This window comes from Diplotaxodon limnothrissa, linkage group LG6 (genome assembly GCF_057381915.1).
Source record: "Diplotaxodon limnothrissa isolate DT_005_m linkage group LG6, D_limnothrissa_male_GT1.1, whole genome shotgun sequence".
Lineage (NCBI taxonomy): Eukaryota > Metazoa > Chordata > Actinopteri > Cichliformes > Cichlidae > Diplotaxodon > Diplotaxodon limnothrissa.
The window spans coordinates 18,187,755-18,201,560 of record NC_140601.1 but is presented as its reverse complement, the minus strand read 5'-3'; the positions used below and the strand labels follow the sequence as shown (position 1 = coordinate 18,201,560).

The 13,806-nt window shown below is 40.4% G+C and overlaps 1 protein-coding gene across 1 annotated transcript; it reads left to right on the top strand.

The window, feature by feature from the left end:
- Positions 1-615: 615 nt before the first annotated feature.
- LOC146630393 (epidermal growth factor-like protein 6) lies at positions 616-9,870 on the top strand. The gene is made up of 7 exons (XM_085355807.1): positions 616-692; positions 3,520-3,629; positions 5,303-5,395; positions 5,527-5,649; positions 6,096-6,215; positions 8,868-8,996; positions 9,629-9,870. Exons 1-7 carry the CDS (start codon positions 616-618, stop codon positions 9,835-9,837), a joined length of 861 nt encoding a protein of 286 aa, XP_085211933.1. The 3' UTR covers positions 9,838-9,870.
- The last annotated feature ends 3,936 nt before the right edge of the window (positions 9,871-13,806 follow it).

Sequence of the window (13,806 nt, the reverse complement as noted above, 5' to 3'; positions counted from 1 at the left end):
CAGCAGCGTGTGTGGCATGTGCTCTGTGAATGTGTATGCGCTTTAAGTGCTTTGTTCTGTAAGACTGGAAAAGAGCTACTGTATTAAAGTTTAGCCTATTTAAAGCCCAAAACTTTCTTCAGGGTCTCAGTGGGGCGTTTTCATTGGGTTATAAGTGTGGACTGCAGATAGGCACTCAAACACTTTGACTTTGGAGGCACTGTTAGAACAATGACAGCAGCACAAACTACATCTGCTGTTGAAGGCAGTGTGATATGGATTGGAACAAGTCAGTAAATGACCCAGACCAGTGATCTGATTTTTTTAGCTTCTTTGCAATCTCACACCTCCTTCCCTCTTTTATTTCTCTCTTTCGTCCCTGCGCCTCTCTTTGTGTCCCACTCTATATTTTGCGTCTCTTACACAGGTGAGCTGTCACACCTCTTGCTCTCAGCACCTTGCAATTACTCCCTCCGCTCTTCAACACTCACACATACACCTAAATGCCCCTTGGCATGCAAGATAGAAGATAACGCTGCTTTTCGAGCACACAGACACTGAAAAACGAGAACGTCCGAGGATAGCAGAAGCTAATATGTAGTTCAGAGGTTAAAATAGAAACTGTGGTGGAACAAAATGACCAAACTAAGTCAGCAAGTCTTTGTGGTGATGGCACATTTTGTTTTCTTTTCTCTGGCTGATCATCGGGATGGGTAAGAGTTTTCTGAAAGTATTTCTATTTGAAGGAAATTTGAATTTGTTAAATTTTCTTAAAAAACATGCAGATTTTTTTTCAGTTTTCCCTAAAGCTGGTAAAAGTGAACGTAATACCATAAGAATATTGTAAAAGCCTTTTTAAAAAAGTAATGGTTGTGACTCTTTCTTCCTGTACAGTGTGAACATCTTAAATTAATCCACTTGCTTTGTATTAGATCATTTAATAGCCTGTTAACATGGAGATTTAAGAGCAGCTACAAATGCAGCTCACATGGTGATCCTGCAGGCAATTGAGTTTTAATACACATTTGCTGATGAAAGCAAATAATAAGGGAGAAATTGTGATTGCATAGAATAGAAAGACTTTTTTTGTTAAAGACTCGGGATGAGGAAAGTGTTTCATAAGTAGTTACAGTGTACAGATGCTTTAAATAGGCAGCAGTATGCTTGACAGATCCAATAAAAAATGAACAGATGGGCATGGTTGAAGTAATATAGAATCAAAGATGTAGAAAAAACAAAGCCACGTGATTAAAAAGAATTAAGCTTTTCTTTTGCTAATAGTATGAGTCTGGGTGTATATGGAACTGTAGAAAGGTCTGACAAGAGTTACAACCAAAGTTCCCTCTAATTTTTCATGTGTCTGAGTGAACACACAAACTCCCTGAGCGGTCCCTTGGACCACTGTGAGCAACAGCAGACGTGTGCACTGTGGTCACGCCAGCATCGAATCCACCCAAGTTACATGGTTTATTAAAAGAATCAAATTACAGCATTTACATTTATGTTAGACTACTTTTAATTAACTGCTTTAGCCCACTTACAATGAAAATTTAAAAAAGAATCTAGTCATTGGCCTGTGTAGTATGTTAATACTATTGGACGTAAAAGTAACTTGAACTCCAATTTTGAAAACACAACTTTATTTATTTATTCATTTATTTATTTGCTCTGACTTGCATTATGAGTATGAGTCTGTGGTCTGGGAGAGAGTCCTGTAACTCTCTGTCTGCAAAATACAGTATATAATGACCAACATTGGGCAATTCATTATATAGTTATGCAAACAACAAAGTTTTTTGCAGCTGTTTACCTAAAAATGCAGCCAAGGGCGATTGTTTAAATAAACATTTCAAAACTATTTACAGAACAATCAGGTGTTCTTCATCAAATTTGATGCCGCACAAATTATTTGTGCCACTCCAAAAAATAATTTCTGTCCACTATGAGATAAAGGAGAACAACAGCCTGATACCTGCAGGCCTGACAACAGGAGATGTATCACTGCTGTAACACCTTAACATTCAGCAGTCGCCTCATTGTTCTGACACACACAACAAAACTATTGACTACACAACATGCTAACTACACAAGATTTGCGCTAAACGTCGCAAATCTCTCACATCTCAAAACACCGCTGTCACTCCTAACACTCCCCCCCCTTCCTAAACAACTAAATGCCATGTTGCTATATCATTTTTTTATTGGTCCACAGAGTACATTTTTCCACCAATAGGAAAGGGTGGAGGGGTGTGTGTGTTTTTGCTCACAGGCGGAGAGTGCTTTCGAGGTTTTCCTTATAAAACGCTGTTTTTACGGTTTCTTCCGTAAAAACAGCAGTAAATATAAACAACAATAGTATTCAGGAAAAAAACAAACATTGCATAAAGGTAAAGACCCTAAAATAATGCAGAGGAAACAAGGGAACCCCCAACAATCAGGTGACCCCATATGAGCAAGCACTTTGGCGACTGTGGGAAGAAAAAACTCCCTTTTAACAGGAAGAAATCTCCAGCAGAATAAGGCTCAGGGCGTGAACAGTTGGGGGTGAAAGAAGGAAGATGGGACATAAAATACACTGTGAAGGAGAGCCACAGATTAATAATAACAAATGATTAAGTGAGTCAAAAAGGTGAGTGAAGAAGAAAAAAGTAACAAAACAATGAAAATGTTTCTTGCTCTTTGTACTAAAACACTTATAAATATAATAAATATAACACATGCTACTGTAACCCAAAACAGCAGTAAGCACACTTATACTGCAACCTTAGTATTATTATACACTACACAGGTCCTGTAGTTGTAATGTCGATGGACAACTCAAATGATGCCTAAATTAATCAAATTATTAATTTAGCAGATGAACCAATAATATTGTCTTGCTTTTGTTTTGGCTTTGTGTTGTTCACTACATATGCACACTGAGACGTGCTCTGCAGTACCATCAGTGAACACTGGGAAACATCTGTATTAAGACTAAACTCTGTTTCCAGCTTGCTGTGATTTATGTTCATCCCTGCTTGTGATGTGATCTCATCTACTAACTAATCTGGAATTTATTTATTTCTGTTACTTCCCTTCTTCCGTCTTCTCTTTTTCTTCTTGTCTCTGGGTGTTTATGAAACAGATTTCCCAAGAGCATTTCTGTTTTTATTGTTTGCAAAAGTGAAGACATTTTCAGCTTAAGCGGTTACTTCTTTGTCCTTGTATGTCCTATCTGAGAAAGAGACGATCTCATGTCCAAAATCACACCCTATTTATTATACAGTGCATTATTTCTACCTTACACTGATTTCAGCATAAGTAGGATAATCTATCTTACTTCATCTCTTTCACATTTAAATATCATTTTTTGTGTGTGGTTGGTCTAATATTATTGTCTCTGTCTCACAACTGCTTCTGGGAAAACCATCAAATGGCAAATAGCTGTAAAACTTTATTGGTGATTAATTGCACTGCCTACCTCCCAGGCATAAGAGGGGCTTTGTGCTAAAGCCCTGGAGGTCTGGTGATGATTAATAATCAGATAACCTCTTGTCCCAGCCTCCACAGGCCAGTGGAGGATGAACCGGAGCAAAGTCGGGGTCTCTGCAGCTATGGTCAGACGACTTCCTGTTGTTTTGGATGGAAGAATGTTAACAGCATTTGTGAGCGTAAGTCATTCTGCAGTTCAGTAATACAACAGCCCCAATTATCCAGCTCCTGAGGTCATTTATGAGCTCAGGAGAGAAAGAAATGTGAGATATTATGACACGTACTTTATAATAAGCTGTAACAACCTGAAAGACAGTATTGCTCTTGAGACATTTTTCTGATATTAATTAAATGTGTATATTTTGTATATTTACATTTAAAGCTGTATGCAAAATGTAAAATGTATGCTGAGAGTTAACTATTCCCCTTGGTTTTATGAGGTGCTTCAGTTTCTTTCAGCACATAATTTATGGCTCAATTAGTCTAGTATTATTAGCTCTGTTTCAAGATGCAGGAAAAAACACCTCACAATTCATTCCGATAATTTTATCAGCAGTCACATCACCAATAAACACTAGTGACTCGCCTCCACTGGCAGTCATACATGCCTATGCTGATGATGATGTTATATGCTTTGGCATGATCGAGTTTCTCTCTTCGTGTCATTCTGGTACAAGTTAAGCTTGAATTGTAGAGATTTTCTTCCCCCAGAACTTTGCAGGCTCTTTTAGACGTTTCCTGGGAAACTCTAATCTGGCCTTATTCTTCTAGAGTGTAACCAGTGGTTTGCACCTTGTTGTGTATGCACATTGATGAAGGCGCCTTTTGATTGAAGAACTCCTCGATGCCATTCTTGACTTGGTTAAATGTCATGACATTGTTTTACTTAACCATGGAAATAATTCTGCAATCAATCACATTCGTGTTCCTCTTTGATGTTTCGGGCCTTTTATTGTTGCTGAGCTGGTCAGTGCTTTCAATGTTTGTAAAAATGGACCAGATTATTGATTGTGCCACTTTAATACGTTGATTTTGTTTTTTCTAATCATGACCTACCTCTCTTGTACTGACATGTCTTTTGAGCTCATGTTGACATTTCCACTTGGAAGCAGCCAAAGATCTTTTATCTGCTTAATTTGTAATTAAATAATGAGAGCCCCTGGCTATGAAACTTCTTGTTAGTCATTTGTCTTAACACTTTTGAGCCTCTAAAAATGGCGGACTGTGCATACAAATGTCTGTAATTCCTAAATAGTTAATGCAATGTGTTTTGTGAAATCCCTTGAAAGTCGCCACTTCAACCAAATCTTGATTGTTTGATTTAAAATTGTCAGTGCTGAGCCTAAGTATAAGTATAGTTACTACATAAAAGAAGAATATAGCCACTGTGACATTACCCTTTGTTTTCCAGACTACTGTTTGGCAATATTTCTATGAGAACTAACTTTATTAACTGTCCTAATATATAAAAAATAATGATAGAATTGTATTATTTCTTCTTAAGTTGTCTCTTAGTACAGTTAACCACAGTGTAAGCCATACTATGTCAGATAATTGCATCAAAATGACCCAGAATGCACCGCTATGAGACAAAGCTTCATTCAGTGAGTGTAACCAGCTGAGCTGGAGGTCCTCACCCATAGACACCTGTTTAAACACCTGTTTTAGCACACATTATTGTCATCAGGTTTAATCATTAATGCAGTTTAAACTATTCAGTTATATAAACATTTAGCTTGCTAACATAGCTCACATTAGGTTTTTCTCCATTATCCTGTGCACGCTTTACATGCTGCTTTATGTAGCTCATACCAGTGTGCAGAAGTTACATTGTGTCTGTTGTTGTCCGCAGCGGTGTGCAAGAGATCCTGCATAAATGGGAAATGTGTGGGACCGGACAAGTGTTCATGCTCCATGGGTTATAAAGGACCGCAGTGCAATGAAGGTGGAGTATCATTTACAAAATCGTTGTCTGTCTTATGTTTTTGATTTCTTAACCATTACCTGCGTCATTCTGCATCATTTACCACAAGGATTTCTATCTGCCGCTTGAATAATGTTTCATATTGACTCCAGATGTGAATGAGTGCGGTTTGCCGGAGAGGCCGTGTTCCCAGCGCTGCATGAATACGCACGGTAGCTATCGCTGTTACTGTGAACCTGGATACACACTCAGTGCAGATGGATACACCTGCACCAGTGAGTAATTTTCTGTGGAGGGGAATGCTTAAAATCCACATTAAGAAAAGCCTGCGTGCTGGCAGATTATATTTCTCTCCGATCAGTTTTCTACAAAAAGCTTTCCACCGTCTTCATACCATAATAGGAGGTTAAAGTGTCCGAGGACTCAGCTTACACATCCTTTTAGCCTCGCATAAATGTTTATGGCTGAAATTTACAGTTTATATTATGGAAAGTGATATCATAACAAACCTTGGCGGTGACAGGGTCAAGAGCAAAGAGCATAAATTAGTGATTCATGTAAGATTTTAGTTTTTAAGGAGCATTCAGTTATCGTTTCTGTTTACAGCTTCATTACTGGTCTGAGTGTTGCAGAGCATGCGCTCGTGTACTGTGTGGTGGCATGACAGTGTGTGTGACCCTCTGACCGATCCTCAGCCAGTGTTTCCCTGTCTGTCTTCCAGGAGAGGCCGCATGTTCCTCCCTGCACTGCCAGTTTGGTTGCCAGATGGAGAGAGGGGGAGCGCCGCGCTGTCTGTGTCCCCCCGGCCTCCACCTGGCTGCTGACAACAAGACCTGTGAAGGTAGTGCCTCCTTAGAAACACCCTCAGTATGTCACCCCATTTAGATTCTAACTTTTCACAGTTTTTATTCACCCGATAATCAGACCGGTAACTGTTCAAATCTGTATTTTTTTTTAAATTTACCCATGCAGTAAATATCATTAACAGGTCTTTACAGAATGTCTCTTAATCACACTGCTACTCTAGAAAAATATGTTTGATTCATTAACAATTATACACCTACTTCTAATCGTTCTTTCCTCAGCAAAATATCAGAACTTTTTCGCTTTTTCACCTTTGATACTGTTGGTCATGACATTTTAATTTAATTTTAATTTAAGGCTTAGGTTTGGTTTAGGTCAGGTTCTTGATAATCCTACTTAAAGAATAGAGGTTGTTGTTTTTTTTAGTTCCAGTAACTAATTTTAGATCTGCACATATAAAAATTTAATCAGGTGTTCCTCAAGGGTCTGTTCTTGGTCCATTACTCTTTAACCTTTACCTTTGACCTCTACATGCTCCCACCTGGTACTTTTATAAAAAAAAAAATCACATATTCTACCATTCTTATGCAGATGATACACAAATGCACGTATTGTTTTCCTCTGATGATCTAACCCGTTTTCAAAAATAATAAGCTGCACATTAAATAGTATTTTATTTCTTTATTTTGTTGTTTTTATTGCCTTTAACCCACAAAGGTGTCATGTTTTATCGTTTATGTTGAGCACATTGAGTTTATGTATAATCTAACGTGCTATATAAATAAAATTGCCTTTGCTGTTGCTGTTAGTTGTCAATGTGACATTATTCTCGTATATGGGAGAGAGTGGGTTTTTATTTTCCAACTGATGTCTGTCTAAAGAGCTAAAGAGCTTTGATTTATAATCATCAACTTACTGTCAGGTCTGAATAAATGCTTAATTAGAACTCATAGATGAATCTATTAGGAAATGTTTGCTCAAAGCTTAAAAATAAAAATAAAGCCTCCACACTCAGTTGAGTGTGATGAAAGCATGCACATTATGTCAACTACCTGCAGCTAAGTTACCAGACATCCACTGATCTGTCCACCCAGTGGTAAAAATAGCCTTTAATAACCTAAAATGAAGGGAATTACCTAAAATGCTGGAGTCCCTCTCGATAACTCCTGGCGACTCCTGTCCTGTAATGAAGCGAACCTCGCAGCTGTTAAGGCGCATTCACACACTCTTTGTGGGAGCTAGTCAACTTCAAAGGCAGTGGGAAGTCACTGTTTTTTGTTTTTCTCTCACTGAAATACTGCTCTATTTAAATGACACTGGGACAAATGACAAATAATAATTAAAAAATCTGCAGGTGTTCCTCCTCTTCCTTAAAGTAAGTATATTACCTAGGAAAGAAATATTTGGTTGTCAGCTTATTAGGTACAGAGACATTTAAAATAATTCAAATATAACACACAAAAAAATCCTTTATCGCTCAGGGTTAGTGCAAAATATTAGAAATTCCTTTTAGTACTTCTCAAATAATTTTCTGAAGATGCTCTGTTTTTTTCAGTAGGATCTTATATGCATCAATGAAGCCCTCAGTAAAGATAATTTATAAGTTCAGCTTGTAAGTGGCAAAAACTGCAGTTCCTTTAGTGGCCACTTGAGGCTGGCTCCAGAAATGAGTTAATCCCTATAAACTCGCATGATAAAATGCCCAATTTTTCAACACTGAAAAGCATATTTACAACCTGGTAGAGGGGGCAAAATCATTTTGGCCTTTGTGGATGGTTTCCCTTCTTCTTTTTACAACTCATCTACCTTGATAATTGAGTTAGGGGTGTGGTTGTGTTGATTGAGAGGTGTCCCATCTAGAATCTGCGAGGCACTCTACCCTCGCATCCATATAAGGTAGCTTCTCCAAAATACCAAACATTAATGATGAAGATTTGAAACTGGTAATCTAAAACCAAACTTGTGACGTAATGTTGGTGATGTCCAGGTTTTATTCAATCTATACCCCGCTTAAAGTGTCATAAACAGGTCGGCTTTAAAAACTAGTTCAGCTCCATAGATCTGTGGTCTTGGTTCACAAACTTTATGATTTTATATTTTCATGAGTGACTTGCAGGGTGTGCCAAAAACCCATACACAGCTTCATGGTCCACACCTGAATTTGTATGCATTTGGGTCATTCCTTGTCTTTTAACAGCGCACCTTTCAAAGCAATGACGTGAGGTCCAGGTACTCATTTGTGTGTTTTAGAAGGTAATTGCTGTTTTGAGCGAAGACAAGAAAGCACCTTGTCCTGGAAAGACATGCGTGTGTGTGTGTGTGTGTGTGTGTGTGTGTGTGTGTGTGTGTGTGTGTGTGTGTGTGTGTGTGTGTGTGTGTGTGTGTGTGTGTGTGTGTGTGGTCCAGGTGTGGACTCATGGTATGGTTTGGACTCTGTTCACAGAGTCACAATATGTGGTCATGTCTTCTTCATGGGGAAAAAATAAGGCGTCATCATCAAACATTAAGGTGAACACACGGTTTAGGCTTAGGGTGAGATTAGATTTAGAATTTAGTGTAAATCTCCAGGAAATGAATGTAAGTCAGTGTAAGGTCTTCTGAAGTGATGTATACTGAGCTGTTGTATCCCCCAAAATAACAAAAACTTCAGTGATGTGCAAGTCAAACATTTATTTGCGTTGTGTTCCAGATGTAAACGAGTGTCAGCAGGATGTGTGTCCACCACGGCGGACGTGCAAGAACACTTTTGGCAGCTTCGTTTGTGTGTGCAAAGACGGTTTTGTGATGGGGGCGCTGGAGGGCTCCGTTAAATGCCGAGGTAAAAAGCAATGTTGTTGAGCAGACTGTCACGTGTGTATGTGTGCATGTGTGTGTGTGTGTGTGTGTGTGTGTGCGTGTGTGTGTGTGTGTGTGTATTTTGTGTTTTTTTTTCTAATTCATAGAATTTTGTTGTCTTCTTGGACTTGAATGGTTGAGAAAATCTGAAATACAGCGAGAGAGCAAAGAAGATATAACATTTCCCACCAAGGTGAAGCCAGAAGTGATATGAATTTTTGAAAATCTCTTTCAAATTGGTTCCATGTCAGCCCCGTAAATGACTAAATGGATCACAGCACCATCCCCACATGTTCTCCTCATCTGCGCTAATTGGCAGAGGAGAGGGATCATGTGAAAATGTGCTTTGGCAGCAGAGAATCCAGAGACCATGTTTATTTGATGAGCACTCGTAGCTCACCCACTCAGCTGTGGGCTCACCCGCAAGCTGTTTTTTTTGTTTTCATCTGTGTGATGAACACTGCAAAATTATCTATTAGGCAGGTTTCGAGGAGTCAGTCCCAAAACCTTTTCGCTCTCTTCCCGCTGATCGATAAAACAACTGTAAAGCAGGTCTAGCATACTCGCATGCTGTGAGGCCATCAAACTATTATTTCCTTCTCTTCTTCTCCAAAGATGAGGATGAATGTTTAACCGGGGCTCACCGGTGCAGCCGCCATGCTCGTTGCTTCAACACCGATGGTTCCTACACCTGTCTGTGTTTGGAGGGATTCTTCGGCAACGGACGCACCTGCCAACCCAGGAGAGCCCCGCAGTCCAAGGCTCTCATGTACTTCAACTACAAACTCAGCAAAAGGACCAGACTCCTGCCACCTGCATCTTAGCTCAACTTCCTGCAAACTACATGGGTCAAATAAAAAAGGACATGCAACATTAAGGAATGATTTAATAAGCAAAAACAACAACATCACCAACAAAAAAACCACACGCACAACTGTAAAAATAGGCGGGAACACTTTGAGCCGACTTGTTTGTTTTTGTTAAGAATTTTCAGCTCAGCTGGAAACTTTTTTTGCATTTTCTTTTTTTTTTTTTTTTGAAAATATTCACAGCACCATCGGCTGCCTGTGTAGTATCAAGTAGACAAACCCTTCATTTAACAAGTGCACTGCAAAAGGACTGCAATGTGTATACTTTAATAGTATGTTTGAGCCCAAATAACCAGCTGGAGGCTTTAGTGCCGTGACTCATCTCAGAACCTCAGACACACGCCCCTGTTTGTACAACACAGCAAAGCAAAATCATTCATATATCGGGTCTGCATCACTAGTAATTTATAGATTTTTACCCCCTTTTAATGTAAATTTTCTCATGAAAAAAAGCGGTTTTGTGAGGCTTCAGATTTTGCTAATAAAAGGCTGACCTCTGGTGGATAGATAAGGGAAGATGCTGGATTTGTCCTACCTTCACTGTGAACTCTGAAGAATGCCAGTGAAACAAAATGCTACCAAAGGATGTGTACTTTGTAAGTCTACCATGTGATTATGGATTAATGCGATGTTATTTTTTTTTCTTAATTTCTAATTTAAAAAAAAAACCTGTCCAAACAGATGGTATATAAACGTGATGGACTCGCTTTGGAAGCAGCTAAAGCACAGACTGATGTTTTCCTACCTCACTGTTTATCTTCTGCCCCTCTCCCTCTGTTATGCCACAGGGAATGTTTTTCAGACCCACTAAGTCACACGTGGGGCAGACTACCACACAGCAAGAGAGCACAGACAGGTCAGACCAACCAAATACCAGGAATCCTTGTCTGTCAGCAGCTGTCTGGAAACCTCTTCCTGCTTTCAGAGAGCGCACGAATGGAAATTGAAGTTTGCTTTTTGATGTTTTTCTCAGGTCAATTTCAAGTTTCCTTCCGAATGATTAAGATCGTGACCCTGGGAGAGGGGGTGGGCGGGAGGATTGCAATAGTTGAGGATAATAACTGTAATGATAGGAGATGGTGGTAGAGGGCACTGTGTGTTGTGTCAGGGCCCTCGGTTGTAGTCCCCGAGGCTTTGATGCTCACGGGGAGTCGGGTTTGTAGTGAGAACAAGCAGCTGCTGCCTGCTGAAGGGCCCTGCCACTGACCCTATTCATCCCAACAGCAGGTGTCACGTCGAGTCCCCGCCTCAGCCTCGCGCGCACACATTCACACATGTGCCTCCCCTGCGCACACGCGTACGCCCATGTGCAAAATCACAGAGCTTTGTGCGCATTTACGCACACACAGACGAGTGTGTGTGTGTGAGAGAGAGAGAGAGTGAGGGGGGGCCTGGAACTACTTACAGAGAACAAAGAGGGAAATCAGGAAAAAATGCAGCCTCTTAGAATAAATCTCACCACAATGCTGAGAAAAATCCCCAACCTCACCCCCAGAAACGCAAGAAAAACCTGGTTTCTCTCTTTCAAAGCACTCAAAAGTGTCTTACAAAAGCAGAAATAGAAAACATTTTAGATAAAAGGATCCAGGCCCCTTTTACTGAAAAGGACCTCACACCAAGTTGTGTGTAATTCCTACCAGAAACTGGTTTATTTACCAAAAAAATAATAAGATTTAATGCCAAGGCACTTAGGCTACAAATAAAGGACAACAAGTAGTGGGTACACTGAAAGGGGAGGGAGGGGAGGGAGGTGAGGGGACGCCGGGGTGGAAATTTTCCTTTTTTCTTGTGCTTGTTATTTTCTGGTCCTCTGTTTACACGACACACAAGATTTCTCATGGAGGGGCAGCAAAAAAAGGGGGGGTGGGGGGGGTGAGCCGTGCAGTATGACCTCGGTGAAATAAAAGGCAACAATAAACACGTCAGAGGAATTTGGACGTGTCTGCGGTGACACAAGCTCTCACAAAACGAGCCCGATTTCACGTACGACTCTGAGGAGCTGCTGCTTGCTGCCTGGCCTCGCCTTATATAAAGCAAAATCAACATTGTTGTCCCGAGAAAGTGAGCAATGATGCTGACAAGTGCACGGAGCCAATGACAATACATTAACGGAGATGCTAGGAACAACCGTGCCACCCAAGTTGCTGAAAGGCCTTTCAAACAGCACCACTGAAGTGTAAAACCACTAAAAACCCCTGTCCTTCCCCTTACTGTCCTTTTCACTTTCGTTTGGAACGAGCCAGTGTTTTCTTATTTTTTTTCTCCACAGCTAAAACTCGCATTGTGTTCCGATTGGACCCATCTCCTCTTACACACACTCGCTGTGAGGAAGAACATAAGGTGGCGTTTCCATGAATGAATTAAAGAACGAAATGCTGACCAATCCCACTCGGGGGTAGAACAAGCCAAAAAGCTTGAACCCTTGGCGTAAAATTATAAATCTTGTTAGGAAGACTTTTCTCGTTTCTTGCCTCTGCCTACAGAAATCCACCCCGGAGTGGAGAAAGTGTGACGGCTCACTGTCTGTGGTAACCTCCCCGGGTTTCTTTCTTTCTTTCTTTTTATGAATTTGACTGAAATGAGCTGAATATATATTGAGAAAAACGAACGGCTCATTTGTTTCAGTCACATCACAGCAGCCTAACTAACCCATTTAGCCCAGTTTTGACATGGTGATAATTAAAGCTTCCTGTTATCTTAAAGGCAGCAGTGTCCTCTCAGTCACTTTTAAATCACATTATGTGGAGTAAATACTTTCCACTGTGTGACCCCCAGAAGGGCTTTCTTGTCATTCCCATTCATACTAACACAGTCCTGATGAATGTTTTGCTATGTGGTGGGTAATGTGTGTGTGTCTGTGTGTGTGTGTGCATGTGAGGCTGAAGGAAAACCTGATGTGGAAATATCCCCAAGACCTCAAACGTCTTTAAAGTTAACTCCCAGGCACCCTTCATTCTGCACACACCCACACTTCCTCTTTTCTTTGAAATGGATGGAGCTGTAGTGTAACAGTGACCCTAATTCATGTTACAAATCCACATGATGACTTTGAACTCAGTTTTCCTCTCCTTTCTTCTGTCAGCTCCCATTCTCTCCACAGAGTATGTAGGAGAACTGAAACAGCCACATCATAACATGAAAGCAGTCTCAACCTGACCGGAATTCGCTGTGCCTAAATCATTCTTAATATGCGAGCCGAGCAGCCTTGTTCGGAGGATTATCCTCAGTAGAACAGGAAAGATTTCCAGCTAATCTATATTGGAATGCCCACTCTGGAGAAGGTGAGGGGAAGTGGCTGGGACCAGAGGTTTCTTGGAAGCCAACACACTGGGTAGCGAGTAGGGCCCAGCCGCTAAGGAAAGCAGTGTACTTCTGTTCAGCTGCAGCCTGCGTGTCCTCCAGCAGGAGGGAAGCGTTTGTTTTGTTCTGCTGCAGAAGTGATTTGCTCTAATTAATTTAATTATCAACAATTCTGACCATCGTTTAATTCTGTGTTATTCATCAAGCAAACATTGGCCGCTTCCAGCTGCTCATGTGGTATGATCCATTGCTCAACTCTCTTTTGCATCATTGCGATGGTCTGGGGAAAAAAATGTGAGGGTTTGTTTTTATCATTTTATCACAGTTTGTTGGCTATGCTAGCTGTGTTAGCTCTTGACAACAAATATGTACAGATTAATCAGTCACAAAAATAATACTTTATTTTGTTTCACGTTTTCATTTCAATGAAAGCGCTCTGGTTTTAAAAGGTGGACCTAGTAACCACAGCGTTATCCATGTCATTCACTGGTTTGTGAACTAGCTTTGTCTTTAACAATGTGGTCATCACCATCTTGCTTTTAAAGCCAGAAGTAACCATATTGTGTTTTAACAAATATTTGGGGGGCCTTTATAATGAGCCTGTTGCTGTGTAGGGGAGCACAG